Raw genomic sequence first — 20,273 nt, 5'->3', positions numbered from 1 at the left:
TTTCAAGTCCTGGCTTTGCTCTGAAGCAACCACTTTCCCTGTGCTCAGGAGCAGAGAGGCTGCGGGCAAGGATAGCATGAACGGTGGGAAGGAACCTGGACATCATACCCACCAAAAGAGGGAGAGAGAGAAACCAAATCTAGGAATCCCTGAATGTTAGAGGGCCCTCAGGGCTGTATCTTTCTTCTTAGTTGTGAGCAACAAAGAGCCACTCCGAATGATTTAAACCGAAAAGGAATTAATTGAAATGATAATCGGTGGCTGGAGAACCAGGCTTGGAAAACAGGCAGGAGTAGGGGCAGGACCACAAAGTCAGGCCCCACGATCAATCTGCCTGGAGAACTCCTGCTGCCTGGAGGGCACCGCTGGAACCAACTCTGCTCCGCTGCGGGATGCTGCGGCCCCCAGAAGCGGGATGAGGGAGCTTGCACTTGTTTTTGCTCTTTTGTTTTGTTAGTACCTGATTCAGGGTCGGGCAGGTATGTCTTGATCCATCAAACCTAGGTCACTGCCCTGCCCTGGCTTCTGCTTTCCTGAAGGGAAGCGATCTTCACGGCCCACCAGGACTCAAAGGACATGGTCTCCAAATACAGGAAAGAGGTTAGACCCTGGGAAGCCCTCAGACAAAAAAATGTCCACTACAGTGGTCATCCAGTTAAAAAAGTTCCTATGCCCCTTTAAATTTACAGATGATACTGAGTCCTAGAGGGGAAAATGGCTTTCTTCTTAAAGTCATGCAGCCAAGGCAGATGGGTTTCATCTCCTGTGTCAACACCAGTCGACTGAATTCCAATTGAATGGAACACTGTTGGGCCAGCTCAAGGCTGTCTGCCTGGGGCAGGCACGGGGACCCTCGTTGTTACGCTGTGCTACAGTGTGCTTCTTCCACAGAAGGCTTTCCCACAAAGGCACAGCTGTTTCCCTCTGGACACCCTGAGTCTGTCTCCTCGGGGCCACCCTAGTTTGCGGATGACTAAACACTATCACCATTTCCCGTGTTGGGCATTTTCACTTTGCAAGATGAGAACATTAAAAAGTTTATTAAGAGGTTGTATGTGGATGGATTCTAGACTGGATGTTCCCAAACCTAGCTGTGCGTGAGAATCATCCAGAGATTCCCCTGCCCCACCACAGGCCTAAATCAGAATCTTGTGGGCAAATGGGGCAAGGCAATCTTTAGAAATCTTGGTGTTTCTCACGTGGCACAATCAGCATTTGGGAACTCATTCCCTACAAGAGAAGCTTGTCTTCTATAGGCAGAGAAAATTCCATCACCTTTTCATCAGTTGAAGTCCACCAGAACCCAAGAAGAAAGCAGAATTTCCAGGGTTAGAAGTAGCTAGAATATTTAATCTGCATCTATCACATGATGTGGAAAACAGTACTGCAACTGTTCATGACCTCTTTACCTTCTCGAGACTGTAACCAGGTCTGTAAGAGGAGGTTGGCCACGTACATGTGTCCCCTGCACAATTCCTGGCAGGTAACACAGTTCTAAGCCATCACATACGGGTATCCAAAGGCACGACTGTTGCTTCCGCCTTCACACTCAGCAGAGCAGCCTTGAGAACTGCATTCGTCTGCTTGACAGTCATCTTAGGAAGCTGCTGCAGGATTGGAGCACTTTCCAAACCCTGGGTCCGATTTTCAAATTCCAGGGAATCCAGACTGTCAGAAATCCCATCTTTGTACCCCCAAAGGCCCAAACTGGCTAGGGACTTGCAATGTGTCCCTGTACCTGACGCTGTCGGGGAGCACACTTGGCATGTGCAGCATACTTATTAATGCTGACAGCTAACAGGTAAGGCTGCCCTGTGCCAGGACGCTCCTAAGCGCTCCACATGTTAGCTCATTCAATCCTCACCACCTTATGAAGGAGGTTTTATTCCTTTGTTTTACTCATTTAACAGGCCCAGAAATATATGAGGCACAGCTGGAATTTGAATCCAGGCATTCTCTTCGGGAGCACTCATTTTTACTATCTTTTAATTTTGCCATCTTGAATTCAGCTTTACTTACACTAACCTGGCTAGTTAAGACAAAAATAAATTTAGATACAGCGATGCCTTGTCACTTGCAGCCCAGGAGACCCGAAGGGTCCTATTTGCATGTAGTGATCTGCTTGACTCCCAGTCCATGCTGCCAAACCTTCCTAGTTGAAGCCACATAATCCCCTGTGGCAAGCTTATGGCCTCACACATGCCACCAGAGCTGTGCTTTTGGCACAGGAACCTAAGGATCCCTTCTCCTTGTACAAATGAACCTTGCAGACGGTGCTGCCCCGACCTGGTATCTGAGTCTAGTAACTGGCTCCCTCACAGCTCAATCTGGCCAGGTTGGTCATCTGGTTGTCTGAATGTCCCTAGTCTGGACCATCCTGCAGCAGGATCTCCCACAGGACTCAGCAAGTACCTGAAAGAAGCCGTTAGTGTAAGAGGAACAGTCTTTCTACCGTCTGTTTATATACTTTTCTCAGCATCTCTGGAGACTGCCTTACATGGTGGAGGTCAACAATGGAAGACAAACAGGGTCACTGGACATGCTGAGACAGAGCGTGCCAGCCGGGCACAAGCAGGTACCCAGAACCCAAATCCAGGCTGACTAAGCAAGGTCAGCCAAGCACAGCAATCAATGAAATGCAAAGCTGGTCTAATTGTTTAATGACAGGAAAACGACATGTTATGAAACAAGCTGGTTACAAATAGTGGGCAGAGGATGAATTCATTGGATAAAACAATTAAAATGTATACAAAACACTGGAAAGTTAAATACCAAAATATCCACAGTATTTATTTCTGTTCAGTGATTAAATATTCTTCCTTTTGCTTTAGTCTAGTTTTTGAAACATGATTATTTCTGAAACAAAAAAGGAAACCAAGTTACTAGACAGAGAAACAGTAATTAAGCACGAGGAACGCGGCAGCTGAGGTCTGAAACCAAGGACAGGTCTACCTAGGTGACAGTGGTCACGCCCAGGGGCAGAATATCGTTCTTTTCTTTTCTGACTGAAATGCTGTTTATCACCCTCTTTCCTCTAATTTGATGTTCTCAGCGTACTTAGGAGTCTATGAATATGAACTGGCACAACAGTAAAACAATGCTAGTACTTTGGTTTTGAATTGCTACAAAATGTTATAAGCACTTTGTAGTTATAAAATACACTAGAAATAAAACAAACTGTGAAACATACTAGAAATTAAGAGCTCCTGTAACAAAAAACCCATGTGACTAAACCATCGTCTCTTTCTGACCTCCATTCATTTCCAGTTTTCACTGTGAATCTATTTTTGTTTCATGGATCTGGAAGAAGTAATTTTTCCCGAAAAGGTAAGAGCATTGTGTGCGCTCAGCACCGTCGGCTGGCCGGGCCTTGAGTCTGCTGACAGTCGGCCCCGCCTTCGAATAACTGCAGTTAGGAGGGCTCGCCCAGTCCAAACCACTGGAGACAAATTCAAACGAGGAGCATCACCACTCTTTGTGACTCCTTTTTTTTAAAGTCTCTGCCAAGTTACCAAATAAAAACCAGAATATTACGCCTATATTGGTATAAATGAGGCTCAGTACATCCGATTCTGACCCCTCTCAAATGTTAGGACTGCTAGGGGCGCTTGATTCAAACTATGACAAATAACCCACATTTCTTGATGTTAAAAAAAGTTGAGAAATGCTCACGGTTTTAAAATCTGGTGTATATAAAAACCGATGCCACCTTTAGCCCAAGGTGGCTTCTTAGGCGTCCCCCGGAGCTTGCTGCCCTGTGGCATGGCGGCATTTGCAGCAGGGGTCAAGAACCACTGTTAAGGTCCGAGAAACAGCCAAAAGGAAAAAGTAAACCAAGACAGTTTTCTGCATTGCCACCAGTGTGCTAGGTCATTGGCCTTTTACAGCAGGCTGGTACAGCAATGTACGCCGCAAGACTTCAGACACCAGGAAGGAAAGGCATTACACTAAAGAAGAATTTAAGGAAATTAAGGAAAGAATTACACTAAAACAGTGACAAATGGGGGGGGGGTTAAACTTAAAAATACTCTATCATCATAACAAAGACCAAGAAGATGCCTTGCTTTACCGCTGGGCAATCAAGAAAAGCTGAGCTCCGTTTTACATTCCCAAGAGAAAAGAGAGCTGTGGGAACGACAGCACTGCGTGCTTGCAACCCAAGTCCACTTCCGCCCTCATGAGAACGGTCCAAATCCTGGTTACAGACACTCCTTGCAGAGAGCAGGACAGCACTGCATTTCAGGACACGAAGGAAGGCAGGCCGGGGCGTCCTCGGTGAGAGAACTGCCTGCTGTCCGACGATTTCCTGCTGATGTGCTTGAAGATTTTGGATTTCTCGACTTTCCTGGTTTTCTGGTAGCCGAATCCGCCACCGCCTCCCCTCTTTTTAAGCTTGCCTTCGTTGCTGTTCACGTCTAAAGGTGACCGTTAAGGAAATGAAGCAACACACAGATAATGAACTCCAATGCGACATCTATGAGAGAACAGACCAGCATGCGCACTGCTGTCCCTCTACCACAACCTCTCCCTGAACTACGAAAACGTGCACACTCGGGCCTGGGCAGCAAATTTCCAGAAAATCAGGAGTGGCCACGTAACCGTGAACTAAAATGAGCAGGTCTGATTTTAAGCCCAGTGTAACAGTCATATTCATTCTTCTCTCCACACAATGAAACTGAAGACGATTATTTATAAGGACTTCAGAAGGAAATCTGCAAGTTTACAGGAACATAAGAAAAAATACCCTGTGTCAAAACAAATGACTTTCACCTCTGCTTGGAGCTGATTCAGGAATGCTTTACCCAGCCAAGGAGCTGTTCCTCCTTTCACAGGAGTCAACATGTATTCATCACAACAGATATTTCCGCGACACCTACACTGGGGATGGTGACCCAAATGTGGTCCTCCAGTCTCCTTGGGAGGTACTGCCGGGGTGTTAACCAACAGGCCTCACTTCAGCTGCTTCAGCTGCTTCTGTTGAAAATGTGGTAATAAAGCACACATTATAAACTGCAACAGAAACAACTGGAGGTATTCCCTTTGCATTTTACCTCAGGCAGCACTTAAGTTTTATTTTCTTTTGCTGATCTTGCACCCTCCTTGTATGAAGTCCATCCATCACTGGCCGTGTGAGGATAAAACCTTCGGGAGGCCCCATGTTCTCTCCAGCATCAGGACATCCCGCTCCTCCACACCCCCGTACGGTGAAGCCTCCTGACCACGGAGCCCTGCAATTTTACCCTCCGTGCCTCTCTCCGGAATCTACGACTTCCTCTGGCTCCCACTGTTTGCCAGTCAAATTCCTGGGTCTTTTTTAAGGCCGAAGTCATTCCTTCTGCAATCCCCACTCGGATAATTAATCCCTGCCTACTCTGTGTTAGCGCAGACAGTCAGACGGGGACCAGGACGAACACCTGGGCCTCCAGTCTTCAGCCAGAGCACAAACTAACCCAGGATCTAAGCCCAAATGCTTCTCCATCAAGCTCTTGTCCCCTAGGTCCTGGATGAATTCATAACAACAAAGAAAAGGATACTCAGATCAACAAAAGGAGGCACCTTGAAACCAAATGACAGAGCAACCTGAGGCAAATTCAAGTTATTCACATTAAAGATCTGTTTCAGAGAGTGGGAATCGTATGCTCGAATGTACGACTTGTATGCTTCCTGGGCTGACTTATGAAGGAAGCAGTTCTTTTCAATCAATTTTTCAAGCTGAAATGGAAAGACACATTGGTTTTAATAAAATAGGAAAGCAGATTGCATACATATTAGAACAAAACCATCCTGTAAAGAACACTTGCTCTAAGCTTTGTAATATATGCAATCAAGCTGCAGTAAGAATAATGACAAAGTTCTTGGAAGTTATGGATGAGAACAAGGTAGAGAGTACAGGAATGCAGTAACCAGCACAGCAAGAAACCTAAAAGATCACACAGTCCAAATTTCTCATTGATGAAAAAGGAGATGTGGAGGACAATGGCCACCGCTGAAACACTACATGGTCAGTGCTGGGACAAAGCCGAGGCTGGGACGAAGAGCATACCTGAGACTGAATGTCAGAAATTTTGGACCAGGAAAGCTCAAACTCACTTAATGGAACCTAGAAAATAAAAGCAGGAAGATTAGTAAACCAGGGGGGATCGACGTTCAGAAGCCTTTTACTCTCAATAAGGATCTCTACGGATGCGACATGGTTAAGTAGGTTGCAGCTTCCAGTTAGAAGGACCACTAGCCCTTCCTTCCATGTCAAGAGAGCTGCCCTAACAGCACACTGCCCTGTGACTTGACTGGGGTTTGTGGCCAAAAACTCCTACAGGAAGGAAAGCAGTCTTAACTTCTTAGATAACTGGAAAGTGCCAGACCTGTGCTGTGTGCTGGGGGTTGGGGGGATGCAGCTCACGTCCTGGGCCCAGCCTCAGAAAGCTTGCAGTCTTGCCGGGGACACAGGTAAGTGATAAGACGACAACTCAATGAGCCCTTGTGCTGTGGGAACATGAGGGAGGGCAGGAGATCAGCGCTGGCTTCCCAGAAGAGGTAACAGCTAGCTGAAACCAGAGCAATCCAGAGAACCAGGAAAAGGGCATTCTAGAGAAAACGTGCAAAGGCTGTAGGGCAATTTTGGGGAAATGTACCTAGCTGCACAGTGGAGGAAAATCTACTTGGCAAGACTGCCAGGGAGGCCAAAGAGGAGGCAAATGTCAGAAAAAAGAAGGCCTAACAAAGTTTATAAGATCTAGCAAAAAAGAGGCCACTGGACTCTAATGAATTCAGACTTGGTGGACAGGAGGAGGTCAAAGTCAGATGAGGGGGGCTGGAGATCAGGGGGAGGGGAAAGTAAACGGAGAAGATACAAAGCACTTCTCAAAAGTCAGGCTGAAGAAAGGCAAGGGGCAGTAGCCACGCTGGAGGTGGTGGTAGGAGAATGGGTTCAGCCTTGAAGCTCTTTTTTTAGTGAGACTTGAGATGGTAAAGAGCTAACTGCCAGGGAGAGAGTGAAGGTAAAGTACAGAGCTGTCGAACGAGGGCCAGGAGGAAGAGGAAGAGGTGGGAGTGAAGGGCGACCCCACAGCTTGCGGTGAGGTGAGAGGGAAAGACACCAGGATGGAGAAGCGTGGAGAAGATGGAGGAAGGGGAGCAGGAGCTGGAGATGATCAGGTGTGAGGGAGCTTAGAAGGAGAGGAGGTCTCAAACAGGGCTGGACGGCTGGGAGAGGGGAGCCTGGGGACATGAGATGCACCGATGAGCAATGCAGAGCTCCAGGGCTGAGCTGTGCGGGGAGCTCTTCCTGTTCACATTTCCTCGGCTGGACCCACGGAAAACCTCATTTGCTTAACTATGCACTGTAACCATTGTTCTCCCAGCACTGCAGTGACTCATGACTCCTTGTACACATCTAGAAATGCTGCTTACTGCTGTCTGCACTGGCAAACGAGGCCCAACAAGAGCAATCTGCTCCCAACTGAAGATTTTCCAAGCAAAGATCTTTACCTTGGATTGCTTCAAGTAACGAAGGAAACCCAACTCTTCAGGGCGCAAAATGAGCAAGGCGTGCCCTCTTCCGTTTAGGCCTCTGGCTGTTCTGCCCACACGATGAATATATTCCTTTGGTGAAGAGAGATAACCTGAGTTACACACGGACCTCCACAGAACCAGTGGCGGGCTGCATTCCCGGGACTTGCACGGTAGTGGACAGTGTGTGTCAGCACATCTGGATGAGACGGTGTTGGGCCTCCAGGGCTGTGCCACACAGACCATCATCACATACCACAAAGCTGGCCCACCATTCCTTCCGCTTGCACCATCCCCAAAAGGTAACAGGGCAGTGACCGAGGTCGAAGGAAAGCTGGACACGATACTCACATTAACTCTATGATCTGATAAAATGACTACTAAGTGTGCTTCATCTTCAAAACGGCTTTTTGAAACATGTTTAAATGCTGGATGATAATTTACATAATCTATTGTTTGTTTAAAATACTTAATGTAACTTATTTTACCACATATGCTACAGAATCTTACCTATCTCTGTAAGCAAACTGTATTTCCTTCTGACACCTACTGCTCCTAACACATCATTCCAAGCCTGTAAAGTTCCTAACTGAAGTCCCACTGACGCCTCTCACATCTCCGTGCACACCCGTTGTGAGTCCTGCAAACGCCCTAAATATTATCAGCAGCAGAGAAACGTGGCAATGGCTGCACAATAAAACATGACGGAACGACCAAGGGAGACACCTCTCAATGCGAAATGTGCCGTTCCTCAGGGAACGTGGAGAGTAAGCAAAGTCCTTAATGAGAGCCACTCTGGAGAAACCCCAAGGATGCCAGTTACCTTGGGGTCATCTGGAGGGTCATACTGCACAATCCAGTCAACTTCAGGAATATCCAGCCCTCTAGCTGCCACGTCTGTGCACAACAATATCCCTGAATCCTCATTGCAGAACTGGAAGAACATGGTGGTCCACTTGTTTTGCTTCTGCTTTCCCTAGAATCCAATCACAACATCCATCAGAGCTGGACACTGGAGGCTGTGTCCGGGAGGCCAGATGTAGACGCCCAGACTGTGGCATTGTTAACCTGCTTTCTTTCAAGTGCACTCTCTGGCCTATGTCCTATTTCCCCAAGTGGACGGCGTCTCTTACTCCTGTGTGGTCCTCACCTCTCCACACCGAGCAAAGCTCCCTCCACATAGGATCAATCACCCAATGCTCAGCGAACTACTTGGAACTATGTTTAGAGGAGAGAGCAATAGCTTAAACCCCACCACCTATATAACTTGATAAGCATAGCCTATTTTCAATAAACTCATCGTGATCACTTACATGAATGGCCAAGACAGGCAAATCGATGTAGTTCAGCAATTCGTAGTGGTATTTCACAGACTTACAGGAAGAAAAGAAGACCATTAGTTTCTTCTTCCGGTTCTTCTTAAGGAATGTAAAGAGCAGGAGGAACCTCTTCTCAGAGGGACAAACAACGTACCCCTAGAAGTGGTTCAAACGAGGAGATACGGAATAAGCAAACGGACATTTGCAGCTTCATGAACCAACATAATTTGATGGCGAGCACAGAAGGTAAGTATCGTACGCACTGTTATGCCTTACCTATAACAAAACCACTGCCTTCATTCTAACAAGCATCCCTAACATAAGACTAATTTGAGCTCTTTCGATTCCTTTTACTGGCTGCGAACACTGGATACTAAGTACTTTTCATATTCCTGAGATTACTGGTTATCAACAGTTCTTGCAACCATAATATATTAACACCTCTATTAATTAGAACCCTCAAGGCATATCAATGATTCATTTTTTTAAAAAGGTTTTTAACAGCAAGATCTCAAATAACCACAGCTTAAATGCACCGTTCCAAACAAGGTAACAAGGCTGGGTGAATATATTTTTAAAAATTAGACAGCACATGAAAGGTTTTGAAGCTAAATTGTTACAGCAAAATATTTTATTCAACAAAAGATTCAATCTTAAAGTTCTATTTTTTTTCGTGAGGAAGATTCACCCTGAGCTAACACCTGTGCTAATCTTCTACTATTTTGTATCTGGAATGCCTCCACATGGCTGACCAGCAGTGTAGGTCCGTGCCTGGGATCTGAACCTGTGAACCCAGGCCGCTGAAGCAGAGCACGCAGAACGTTAACCACTCAGCCACAGGGCCAGCCCCTTTAAAGTTCTACTTTTAATCAACCTAGTTTAGATCTTTGTCATCTCATTTCCAATCTTCTAAAGCTACGTGGGTGAAACCAGTCTCTCCATCTTCTAACTCACTTTGCGTCTCCAAGCAGGAGATTAATAAACAAATTTTTTTACTGCATTTGCAATTGGTAATGATTAATAACCTCCCACGTGGCAAGCCATATTGAGAGAGAGAGTAAAGAGAGCCGACCAAATTATTCAGAGTTCAAGATACTTTATATGAAAGAGCCAGAGACCCAATACCAAGTTGACTATATTCGAATTAAAAGTTCATTAATCCATCTGCTTTTTGGATGATCCTCCAAACAGTTACAAGGAAACATCAAGGAAGATCCTTAAAATTTAAGATATTGACACAAATTACCTGCTCAAGACCATCTACTGTTGCATTAGCTTTATCATCATCAACGCCAACATACAATGGCTCCTTTTTTCAGAGAAATCCTCGCCAGGTCTTCAACTTTTTGAGTTTGTGTGGGAGAAAAGAGCGTGGTCTGTCTGCGTGCTGAAACAGATGCAAATAAAGGTAACACAAATCTTTCAGGAAATCTTCAGAAGTGCTTCACACCTACAAATGCTCCAAGTAGAACTCTGAAAACTCCAGCCCCAACGGCCTCCTCTGGTGAAGTCTATCGAACATTTAAGGAAGAAATATTACCAATTCTTCACAAACTCTGCAGGACACTGAAGAGAGTCTACTTCCCGGCTCATGCTTTGAAGCCAGTCACTACCCTGATCCCCAAACCCAACGACGGTTCATAAGCATAGATGCAAAATTTCAGCACAGTGACTCAATATACAAAAAAGGATAATGCATCATAACCAAGTGGGGTTTTTCCAGGAATGCAGGGTTGGTTCAACATTTGAAAGTTAACCAATATCATTTACCATATTAACAAACTAAAGAAATAACATCTGACAGTTTCAAAGGACACAGAAAAAGCATTTGACAAAATTTAACATTTATTTCTGATTAAAAAATCTCAGCAAACTAGGAACAGAAGGGATCATGCTCAATATGATAAAGTGCAGCTACAAAAAAATCTATGGCAAACATCCTACTTAATGGTGAAAGACTGAACGCTTTCCCCTTAAGATCAGGAAGAAGACAAAGATGTCTTCTCTCACCACTTCTATTCAGTATTGTACTGGAGATGCTGGCCAGTGCAGTCAGGCAAGAAAAAAAGTAAGTGAAGAATTTTATTTTTTTACATGTAGGTGGTATGTTTGCCTAGGTAGAAAACCCAAAGGCTAATTTCATCTGGAAGGTCATACTGAACAATCCCACTGAGTACAGTAATAATTATCTTGCCAGATAAAGGGTCAAAATTAAAAAATTAAATGTATTGTATATACAAGCAATGAACAATTTAAAATTTTAATAAAATACTTAGGGATAAATCTGGCAAAAGATGTGAAAAAACCTGTACTCTGAAAACTCTAACACACTGCTGAGAGAAATTACGGAGCTAATCAATGGAGGTATACCTTATTCGTGGGTTTGAATGACTCAGTATTGCCTTCCAACAATGATCTATATTCAACACAATCCCAACCAAGATCCCAGTTTTGTAGGGGGTAGAAATTGACAAACTGACTCTAAAATTGATACAGAAATGCAAAGAACAAGAAGAGCCAAAACAATCTGAAAAAGAACCAAGGTGGGGGTTAACACCACCCAATTTCAAGACTTAATAGAAGGAAATGGAACTCTCACACAATGCTGATGAGAAAGCAAAATGGCACAAGCTAAACATACACCAAACACTCCACTCCTAGGTAGTCACCCAAGAAAAAAGGAAATGTATGCCCATGGTAAGAGTTGTAGATGAATGTTCACAGCAACTTTATTTGTAATAACCAAAACCCATAAATAGCACAATCATCCATGAACAGGTGAATGGATAAACAAGTTGCGGTACATTTACACAATGGAATGCAACTGAGGAATAAAGAACTACTGATACACATAAACAGCATGGATGACTTGCAAAAGAATTTTCTGAGCAGACCAATTTATAGTGTATGATTCCATGCATACAAATCCCTAGAAAACACACACTGATCTACGGTGGCAGAAGGCAGATCAACGTCACCTGGGAGGCAGACGTGTGTGAGCAGTCGTTGGAAGCAGGTGAGGGCTGTTCTTACTGAAGGTGAAAGGGAGGGATCACAAATGTGCACAAAGAAGCTTGAGGGTTACGGAGATGCTCACTGTTTGATTGTGGTGACGGCTTCACAGGCATAAACGTATCAAAACTTAAATTGTTTACTTAAAATATGTGCAGATTATGTCAATTATACCTCAACAAAGCATTAAAAAGCAAACTCTCTAATGAAGGAGATTATGGCCTTATTATAGATATAAGCAGCTTACAATGTTGCGAGTAGTATAACCAAGATATGTACAACTCAAATACAACACAGAAGGCCGCAAGTCTACTGCCACCTGGGAGACGCTAGAATGAGGTAAGGAAAGGAAGATGGGGTTGCGGATGTGGACTGGAATGACACGTAAGGACTGTTTAACTTGCATTATAACCTCTAAAATGGCAAAACCACTGTAACAAGTTACTAGTAAGCTTGATGCTTGCATTTCAGACAACCTCTAAGGTTGATTGACACAAGCTCACTTGGCTGTGTTAGAAATCTGGTATTAACAGTTTTCACATAGGAACAACCCTCACCTACTTCCAACTACTTTGCAAACCACATGCAGATGCCACCTACTTACTCGTCAGAAGTTTAATAATTTGCTTTAATTTCTCTTCAAACCCAACATCCAAGATACGGTCAGCCTCATCAATAATCAGACACTGCAGGTTTTTATACATAAACCCTGGGGTATTCTAACAAGACAAAGAAAAACTGTTAGCTGTCAGGTTGAGGTTTCACACAAGACAGTAAGACAGGGACTACACAACAGTGTTCTCTTACCTGCATGTGGTCCAGGAGACGGCCTGGTGTGGCCACAATAATGTTGATCCCATTAGCTAGTTTCTGCGCTTCAGCAGATCTGTTACTGTCCCCCATTGTTAACCCATACGTATGAATATGGTGTGTCATTAGCTCCTTAAGAACACCAAAAGTCTGCATGGCCAGCTCCCTCGTAGGTGAGAGAATAAGGACTCCTGTTCCTACAAAGGCAACAATGACACGCGGTGAAAGTCAGCCTGCAGTTATCACCATGAGTATGTACCCGGTACAATAACTCTAGTGAGGTACGGCAAAGACAGTGGATCACAGACTTACCATTTCTGGGCATGAACTTTAACTTAACAATGAGTTCAACCGCAGGGACGAGAAATGCCAGGGTTTTGCCACTGCCTGTTTTTGCAGCTGCTAGAAGATCCCTAAGGATTAAGACAGGAAAGGTCAGAGACACTTAGTCTACTCATTCAACAAGTCATGTACTGAATACCTGCCATGTCACTACCGCATATGGTTTGGGCATCAACGCCAGAACATGAGCAACAAAAGACCCAGTCCCCACCTTCTCCATCGCTGAAAGCAATCACCTGCGTCAGATACCCAACTCAGAAATAAGAACCAGGCTATACAACAGAAGGGAACGCTTTTCTTCAAACATCAGCAAATAAGTCTTTAAAGCAGGTTGGATACGTAAGCCAACACACAGTGCAAAATCAACCGAACATACTGGTATTTCCTTTCTGAACTACTGGCACTGAAAACAGATTAAAGCCCAAACATCAATGTGGATCATACCTTCCTTCCAGAAGCGGTCTGATGCTTTTATGCTGAATCTCGCTCATGTTTGTAAAGCCCATTTCTTTTATTGCCTTTAGAGTGTTCTCATTGACAAGACTAGTCAGAGAAGCAAATGAAGTATCCTCGAAGGCTCCTAAATAGAAGACAGTTTATCATGAGCAAGTTTCCCCCCCCCCCGCCCCTTTTTAACAGTTAATACTGCTATAATTGCCTGGTTAGTTTTGCTGGCTAAAGGCACCACTGGGTTGGAGTCAAGCTTAGAAGAGCTTCCTCCAGTCAGAAAAGCCAAATCCCCAACCATTTCTATATATAAAGACGATGACCCTACACTTCTGAAGTTTCTCCACCGCTGACGGCGGTGTACCTTATAGCCCAGAGCCTAAACTGTGACAAAATAAGAAGGGGCGGAGAGGACGTACAATCAAGGAACTTGTATGAAATGAAAATGGCAAGGCTGGCGGGGTTGGGAGAGAGTTCAGAGAAAAACGAAATGTTTAAGAAATCTGAAAGAAAAAGTGAAAACATTTAGTATAATAACAACTGAATTTGAAGTCAATCGAAAGAGTTGTTAATTTAACTCTAAAGAGACTACTGAGAAGAGTCAGGTACAGACACAGACTGTTGGAGTGAACCCACACATCAACCGTGCTGTGGACCTGCAGCAGGTGAAGGCATCAGAATGACCCATGAGTTCCCCAGCCCGCACACGCCCTGGCTATAACCCAGGTCTTGCCAACATGGGCACTATGGACATCGTGGGCTGGATAATTCTCTGTTGTGAGAGGCTGTGCTATGCATTATGGGATGTTCTGCAGCATCCCTGACCTCCACCCACTAAATGCCAGTAGCCTGTCCCCAGTTCTGACAACCAAAAGATGTGGCCAATCCTCACAGGCCACCTGGGACAGAGGTGGGATTTATGGGATGCAGGACCTTCGATGTTAAAACTGGTCAAGTCCTGGGTAAACTGGGATGAGCTGGTCACCCTACCTGGGAGGCAAAACTGCCCTGGCTGAGAACCACTGCCAGAGCCTTTGCCATTCTGATTGAGCACGTCTGGTGCTGGGCCTCAATATTTTAACAAACAAAAATCTCAAACCAAACCACTCAAGTAACTCCTGGACATCTCTGGTTAGGAGCAACTCATGCTAGCCTAAACTCTTGACTTTACAGACAAAGAGCCAAAGGCCAAAAGAGGTCAAGCCAGCACAGGCCCTCAGTAATGTTAATCTCATCCTTCTTCCTTATCAGTAACTGAGCCAGTACTAAACTTCTGGGCTCCAGACTCCTGCGCCAATGATTTTCCTACTACGGTATGGGATGAGTTCTAGAAAACGACAAACCGAAGGAACAAAGGATCCCAGAAGTTGTTTGTGTACACAGCAAAATATTTCAAGACTTTAACTCAGAATTTGATTTGTGTCTTTGTTAGACTTTTTGTCTGGTGCAGAGGGACAGTGGTGCCTGACCCTTTTTGTGAAACTAGGAAGTAGGGCCCCTGTGTTATTACTAAAACCTCCAACACTGTCACTCTGTGAAGTTGTTGCCTTTTCCCCCAAAGCCTGGATCTCTAGTGATTAGACCTTCCTCAGCCCCATGCTAGAACTCTGAGGGCAAAGAATCTAGTCTAGATATGAGGAGAGGGTGAAAAGGAAGTGATCTTCTGCATTTGGTTTGGGCATTTTGAGTGTCTGTGAATGTTCCGTGTTGTGAGTTGAATGCTGAGGGGCTTCCTGTCTGGATGTGAGGGCCTAGGCTGCTGGTTACCAGATTTCTTAATTTCATGGACCAGTAAAATTTTAAAGCAAAAATGGAGGTTGACCTATGGTTGCCATCTGTCTTTTGCCAGGCAAGGGCCTTTTTAAAAGTAACTGCTCTTAGTTTCTCTATCATTTCCTAAAAAGCCATTTAACTCCCAATCTTAAAATAAAAGACAGTCCTTCAAATTGAATACATTTAGCATCCTGAAAAGCTTACCACATGCCTCTAGTTTTTTCCTGTTTTGCTGGAGACCAGTGAAAGGATAGTCACGGACCAACAGTTGGGAACCATTGAACTCGTTGTCTTGTGCGGGGCTCGAGACTCATCACCCATGTTCACACCATTTACAAAGCTACAGTAACACCCTCTGAATGCCAGCCAGGAGAAAAACAGGTCTAGCTTCCAGCCATTGGTATTCTAGGTCACATCTTTTTCTCCCACGTGGGATGTGTATCCTGTGAGGGTAGCTATTTTTCTCGAATGCCAGGGAGCTGTGGCAGAGCGTGGCTGTCCAAGAGGTTCCCTCCACAGCCCTTCATGCTGGGAACTCCAAAACAGTATTGGATTGTCTGTGGGAATCCTATGACTCAACATGCTTTGCCTTCCTTATCTGATCACACTCTCCAGCATCCCACCAAGTGATAATTCTGGGTAGATCTGATTAATGGAAAAGGAAACAAGTATGAAAGGCCAGAAACTGGATCTGTGGATCCAAAGCAAAGCAGAGACAAATTGACTTGAGCAAGCGTCAGCCTCCTTAGTTGTCTGGGGCTGTGGTGCTGGGGTCGGGGTGCGAGTTAGGAGCTACCGTAGTTCTGAGTGTGGTCTCATCCTCTGCCCCTGCTTCTGGCTTTGTCCGTGCCTGAGGTGGTTGTTTGGAGGTGGGGTGGAGTGGAGTGATGGAAATAAATGGAAGATGCTGACAACAAAAGAATGTTCCTTATGTAGATATTCTCAGCCGCCCCTATCCTGGGCAGCCACTTCCTAAACGTGTCCTTTCCTGGAGCTGGCTGCCCTCCGTGATCAAGCATTTCTTCCTGTCCCTGTGGGAGCACCATGCAGCATGCCACGTGTCTACTTTCCTAGGCAGCTAAACCTTGCCACGTGTGGCTGTGCTCTTGGGGAAACACAACTACTGTCCAAAAACTGCTTTTGAGATGTAGTGGCTCTCTCTGGAGAGAGAATGGCAAGCCTGACAGATGGCACCCCCTCCATGATGTTCTTCAGTAGTACAGGAATTGAATGAAGAGCCAGGGGAGGACAACAAAGGCTCTTATTTGACTTTGCGTTCTTACCCTCAGAGCACTGGAATCTTCCACAGGTTATGGTGTGTGGGTGTGTGTATGTGTGTGTTTTAATTAACTGGAGTTTTAGGTAGGGAGAAACACCTCCTTTTGCACATCAGCCCAAAAGAGCTGGGAAACATTTAATGAAGCCCATATGTCCAGCCTTCTGGTGTGGAAGAGCCTGTGAGTTGTGACACCCAGCTTTGTGGTTTGCTAGCTGTGGATCAATGGGCAAGTTACGTAGTCTCTCTGAGCTTCAGGTTCTGTCATCGCGGCCAGTACCAGCCACCTTGTAGCATTGTGCGGATTGAGAGAGAGAATGTTGTGAGTGCCAAGCTAACCCGAAGCCCAAGGCTGTGTACTCAGTACACCCTGTTCTCACATCTGAATAGTTTGGGGATGTTTTCTCATCTGTCACTTGAGGGTTATACTAGGGGTTCTCTCTGGTTCTTCCCCTTTCTCTGGTCTGTGGTGCAAGAAGCAGGAAAAAGAATGACGCTGAGATCCATCGCTAGAACCAGGTGGTTGTGGGGATAGCTGCATTTGTGTTATGTTTCGGGTATTTACAAAGCACTCTAGTACATGTGGTTTCATTTGCTCCCACAGTAGCTCTGTGAGGTGAAAGGAACTGACATTCTCAGTTTCACTTTACATGGAGAGGGAAACTGAGGCCTGAGGCTCTGAAGTGAGGCTCCTCCTGCACAGCTGCTCAGCTCTCAGACGCTAAGCCAGTTGCTTTTGCTATAGGACAGTGTTTGTTGATAGCTTGTCATCACTTGGTCAGTTCAAGGACAGTGATTTGGGTTCACGAGTGGTGAGTTGGCCTTCACCGCAGTGGTGTTTCACCCCATCGGCTCACGTTTCCTAACTTTCTTCTGCAGTGGCTGGTGAAGCGAGCTATAGAAACAAAAGAAGAGATGGGTGACTACATCCACTCCTACTCTGTGTCCCAGTTCCAGAAGACCTACAGTCTCCCTGAGGTCAGTGTTCTCATTTTCTTTTCTTGTCCAGCTGAGAGCATGGGTGCACACTTAGAAGGAGCAGAGTGAGCGCAGGGTGCCCTGCACTCCCAACCCATATGGCATCTCTGCCTCTGCCTGGGCAGCACTGAGACTGGGCCTCCTGGGTCGCTAGAACTGCCTCTTTAAATGGGCACTGAGTGGAAAGCCCTATGGTTTTGTCCTTTTCTGTCAGTTTTGGTACTTGATCCATTATTTTTATTAAATTATAGGAACATGAGTATATTTTTGTATAGTCATATAAAGCTTCTCAAGAGACCACTTGCCTAGAACATTCTTAGAGTAACAGTTGGAAGGTAATCACAACAACAACAATAGCTCATCACTATGAAATGCTTACTACATTCTAGCCCCAGCACATCACCTGCCTTCTACTCTTTAATCCTCATGACTGCCCCCTGAGATAGGTGTTTCTGTCCCTGTTTTACAGATGGAGAGACTGAGGCTCAGAGGCTAGGTAACTTGCCTGAGGCTTCCGAGCTCATAAGGATTTGAAATGAGAATACTTGTCGTCACCACTGCACTCAGTGGTCCCCGTTTTTCTCTCTGACTATAGAGCTCTGTTTTGGAGCCAGCTGCAGAGGCGGCAGCTTTTTCCCGTGCAGAATGTATTCCAGTTTGTTAGAAAACTGAGACTGGTTCAGGTGAGGTAGTGACGGGAAGTCGGTTTATAGGCAGACGTCTGAGCAGTTCAGTGCGTTGCAGTCTTCGCACAAGATTTGTTTATTCCTTGTTTTGTCTTACAGGATGATGACTTCCTCAAGAGAAAAGAAAAGGCTGTCAAGACTGTTGTTGACCTCTCAGTAAGTTCGCCTGTCCGAGTCCCTGTGTAAGAGAAGAACGTAGGTTCACAGCCTCCAGATAGCCCTTTGGTTTAGTCACAAACGCCCTGCTCCCTTAGGCTCCGTCTGCTGGGGCTGCCCAGGAGCTGGCCTCAGGTTGGGGTGTGAGGGAAGCCCTGCCTTCTGTGCCCGCTGTCTGGACCCGGCGTTCACGGGGAGAACTTGCCACGACCACTGCACAGTGTTTTTCTTAGTTTCGGTTTCAAGGGAGAAATATTCCAAACTCGTAGCCCTTCCTTGTTTGTCCCAGTGCAGGTATAAACTTTGAGTAGCTCCAAAGAGGAGATGCTGACCTGGAGAGGGTAGATTGAGGTTGCTGCCCCCATGGTGGCTTTGGAGAAAGAGTAGCTTCTGTGGAATTTTCTGGGATGGCCTCTGTCACCATGCGCAGCCTGTTGTAACCTCTGGGAATCTGTATGCGTGTGCCCACTTCTCTAGCACAAGGGGTAGAGGAGCTTCGGGCCTTTTCAGAACACTCTGGGCCAGAGCCCAGCAGAACCCGGTCAGCCCGCCCCCACTCACCACCCAGCCTTCCTACCTGAACTGATGGGAGTGGAGCCTCAGTGCCAAGGTGCAAATTCTCTTTCTTCCGGAAATAATACATCATGCTGTTTTGCCTGTTTTTCACTTTAAGAATAAGTGTGTGGTCTCCCAAAGTGATTATTCTGAAAAGAGTATCAGTCGTTTGATGATAAAAGACATAAAGTGCTTGTTTAAAACAAAAAAAGTCTTTGTCGCTTTATAGTTGTCATGCGTATTTTTTCCCCTGTTCCATTTTGGAAATAGGAAGAGTGGAAAACCTTTAAGATAGTTAGGCTGTGAAGCCAGATACAATTGTAAGTTTGGTGGCAGTATTAAGTAACAAAAAGAAGAGGACATGCTATGACAGCAGAGTAATTTTTTTTCCTGGTTATGAAATAGGTGTTCAGTTTAGAATATCCTTAAAGTGTTTTTTTTAAAAAGGTTGACAGCTACAAGGGAAGAAACTCAACGTTAATTTCACAAGACTGAAGCAGCCACTTCTGATGGTTGGACATGTTTCTTTCATATTTTTAATGTGCATTTTTATAGAATTATGCTTTAAATATAATTTTGTAGTGTTTTTCACTTACCAATATGGAGTTTTTTGTTTTTTGTTTTTTTTGAGAAAGATTAGCCCTGAGCTAACCTCTGCTGTCAATCCTCCTCTTTTTGCTGAGGAAGACTGGCCCTGAGCTAACATCCGTGCCCATCTTCCTCTCCTTTATATGTGGGACACCTGCCACAGCATGGCTTGCCAGGAGGTGCCATGTCCTCAACCGGGATCCGAACCAGCAAACCCCAGGCCACCGAAGTGGAACATGCAAACTTAACTGCTGTGCCACCGGGCCGGCCCCCCAGTATAGAGTCTTTTGTATGCTATTAAAGACTCCTCCTAACAGCATTTGTCATTACAAATAATAACCACTTGGTTGGATATGCTGTTGCTTTCTCTTCTTTTAAATGATGCTTCATTTCTGGAAAGATACGAGAATCAGATGACAGCCTAGCTCTGATACAGGGAATTGGGAGCTGGGGCAGGAGAGGAAGGGAAATTCTCTTTTCCCTATAAACCTCGTAGTATTTGAATTTTATACCAAGTCTGTGTATCACCTATTCAAAAACAGAAAATAAAAGTAAACTTTTTAAATGAATGCTTAGTTGAATATCTTCCTGTGTAAATCTCACTCTGAGCCGTGCGTGGTGAGTGGGAAAACATTACGGTTTTCAGCCTTATCAGTGAGAATAGAAGGCCAGCATAGCTGTCAGTCCTCCTATCAGTGGAACTGGGACTGGCCTCTCTGTACCCATCAGACATTTCAGGCCTCTAGAGACACATTATTTCTTCTTCTCATTTGTAGTGGAGTTTTTAAAGAAAATCATCTGCTTGGTAATGTAACTGTGTAG

At 45.1% G+C, this 20,273-nt stretch overlaps 1 protein-coding gene and 1 pseudogene across 1 annotated transcript in view; one reads left to right on the top strand and one right to left on the bottom strand.

Annotated features, from left to right (window-relative positions):
• Positions 1–4,175: 4,175 nt before the first annotated feature.
• LOC123285368 (ATP-dependent RNA helicase DDX18-like) lies at positions 4,176–14,480 on the bottom strand (annotated as a pseudogene).
• A 2,671-nt stretch (positions 14,481–17,151) lies between these two features.
• Positions 17,152–20,273, top strand: part of LOC123285370 (coiled-coil domain-containing protein 93-like) — a 60,061-nt gene continuing 56,939 nt past the window's right edge. The window contains exons 1-2 of the mRNA XM_044769267.2: positions 17,152–17,466; positions 18,252–18,308. Of these exons, the coding sequence (XP_044625202.2) occupies positions 17,404–17,466; positions 18,252–18,308 (120 nt within the window). The 5' untranslated portion in view covers positions 17,152–17,403. The remainder of the gene's footprint in view (positions 17,467–18,251; positions 18,309–20,273) is intronic.

The sequence above is a fragment of the Equus asinus genome, chromosome 4 (genome assembly GCF_041296235.1).
Source record: "Equus asinus isolate D_3611 breed Donkey chromosome 4, EquAss-T2T_v2, whole genome shotgun sequence".
In the NCBI taxonomy this organism is placed as follows: Eukaryota; Metazoa; Chordata; class Mammalia; order Perissodactyla; family Equidae; genus Equus; species Equus asinus.
This window is presented reverse-complemented; position numbering and strand designations above follow the sequence as displayed.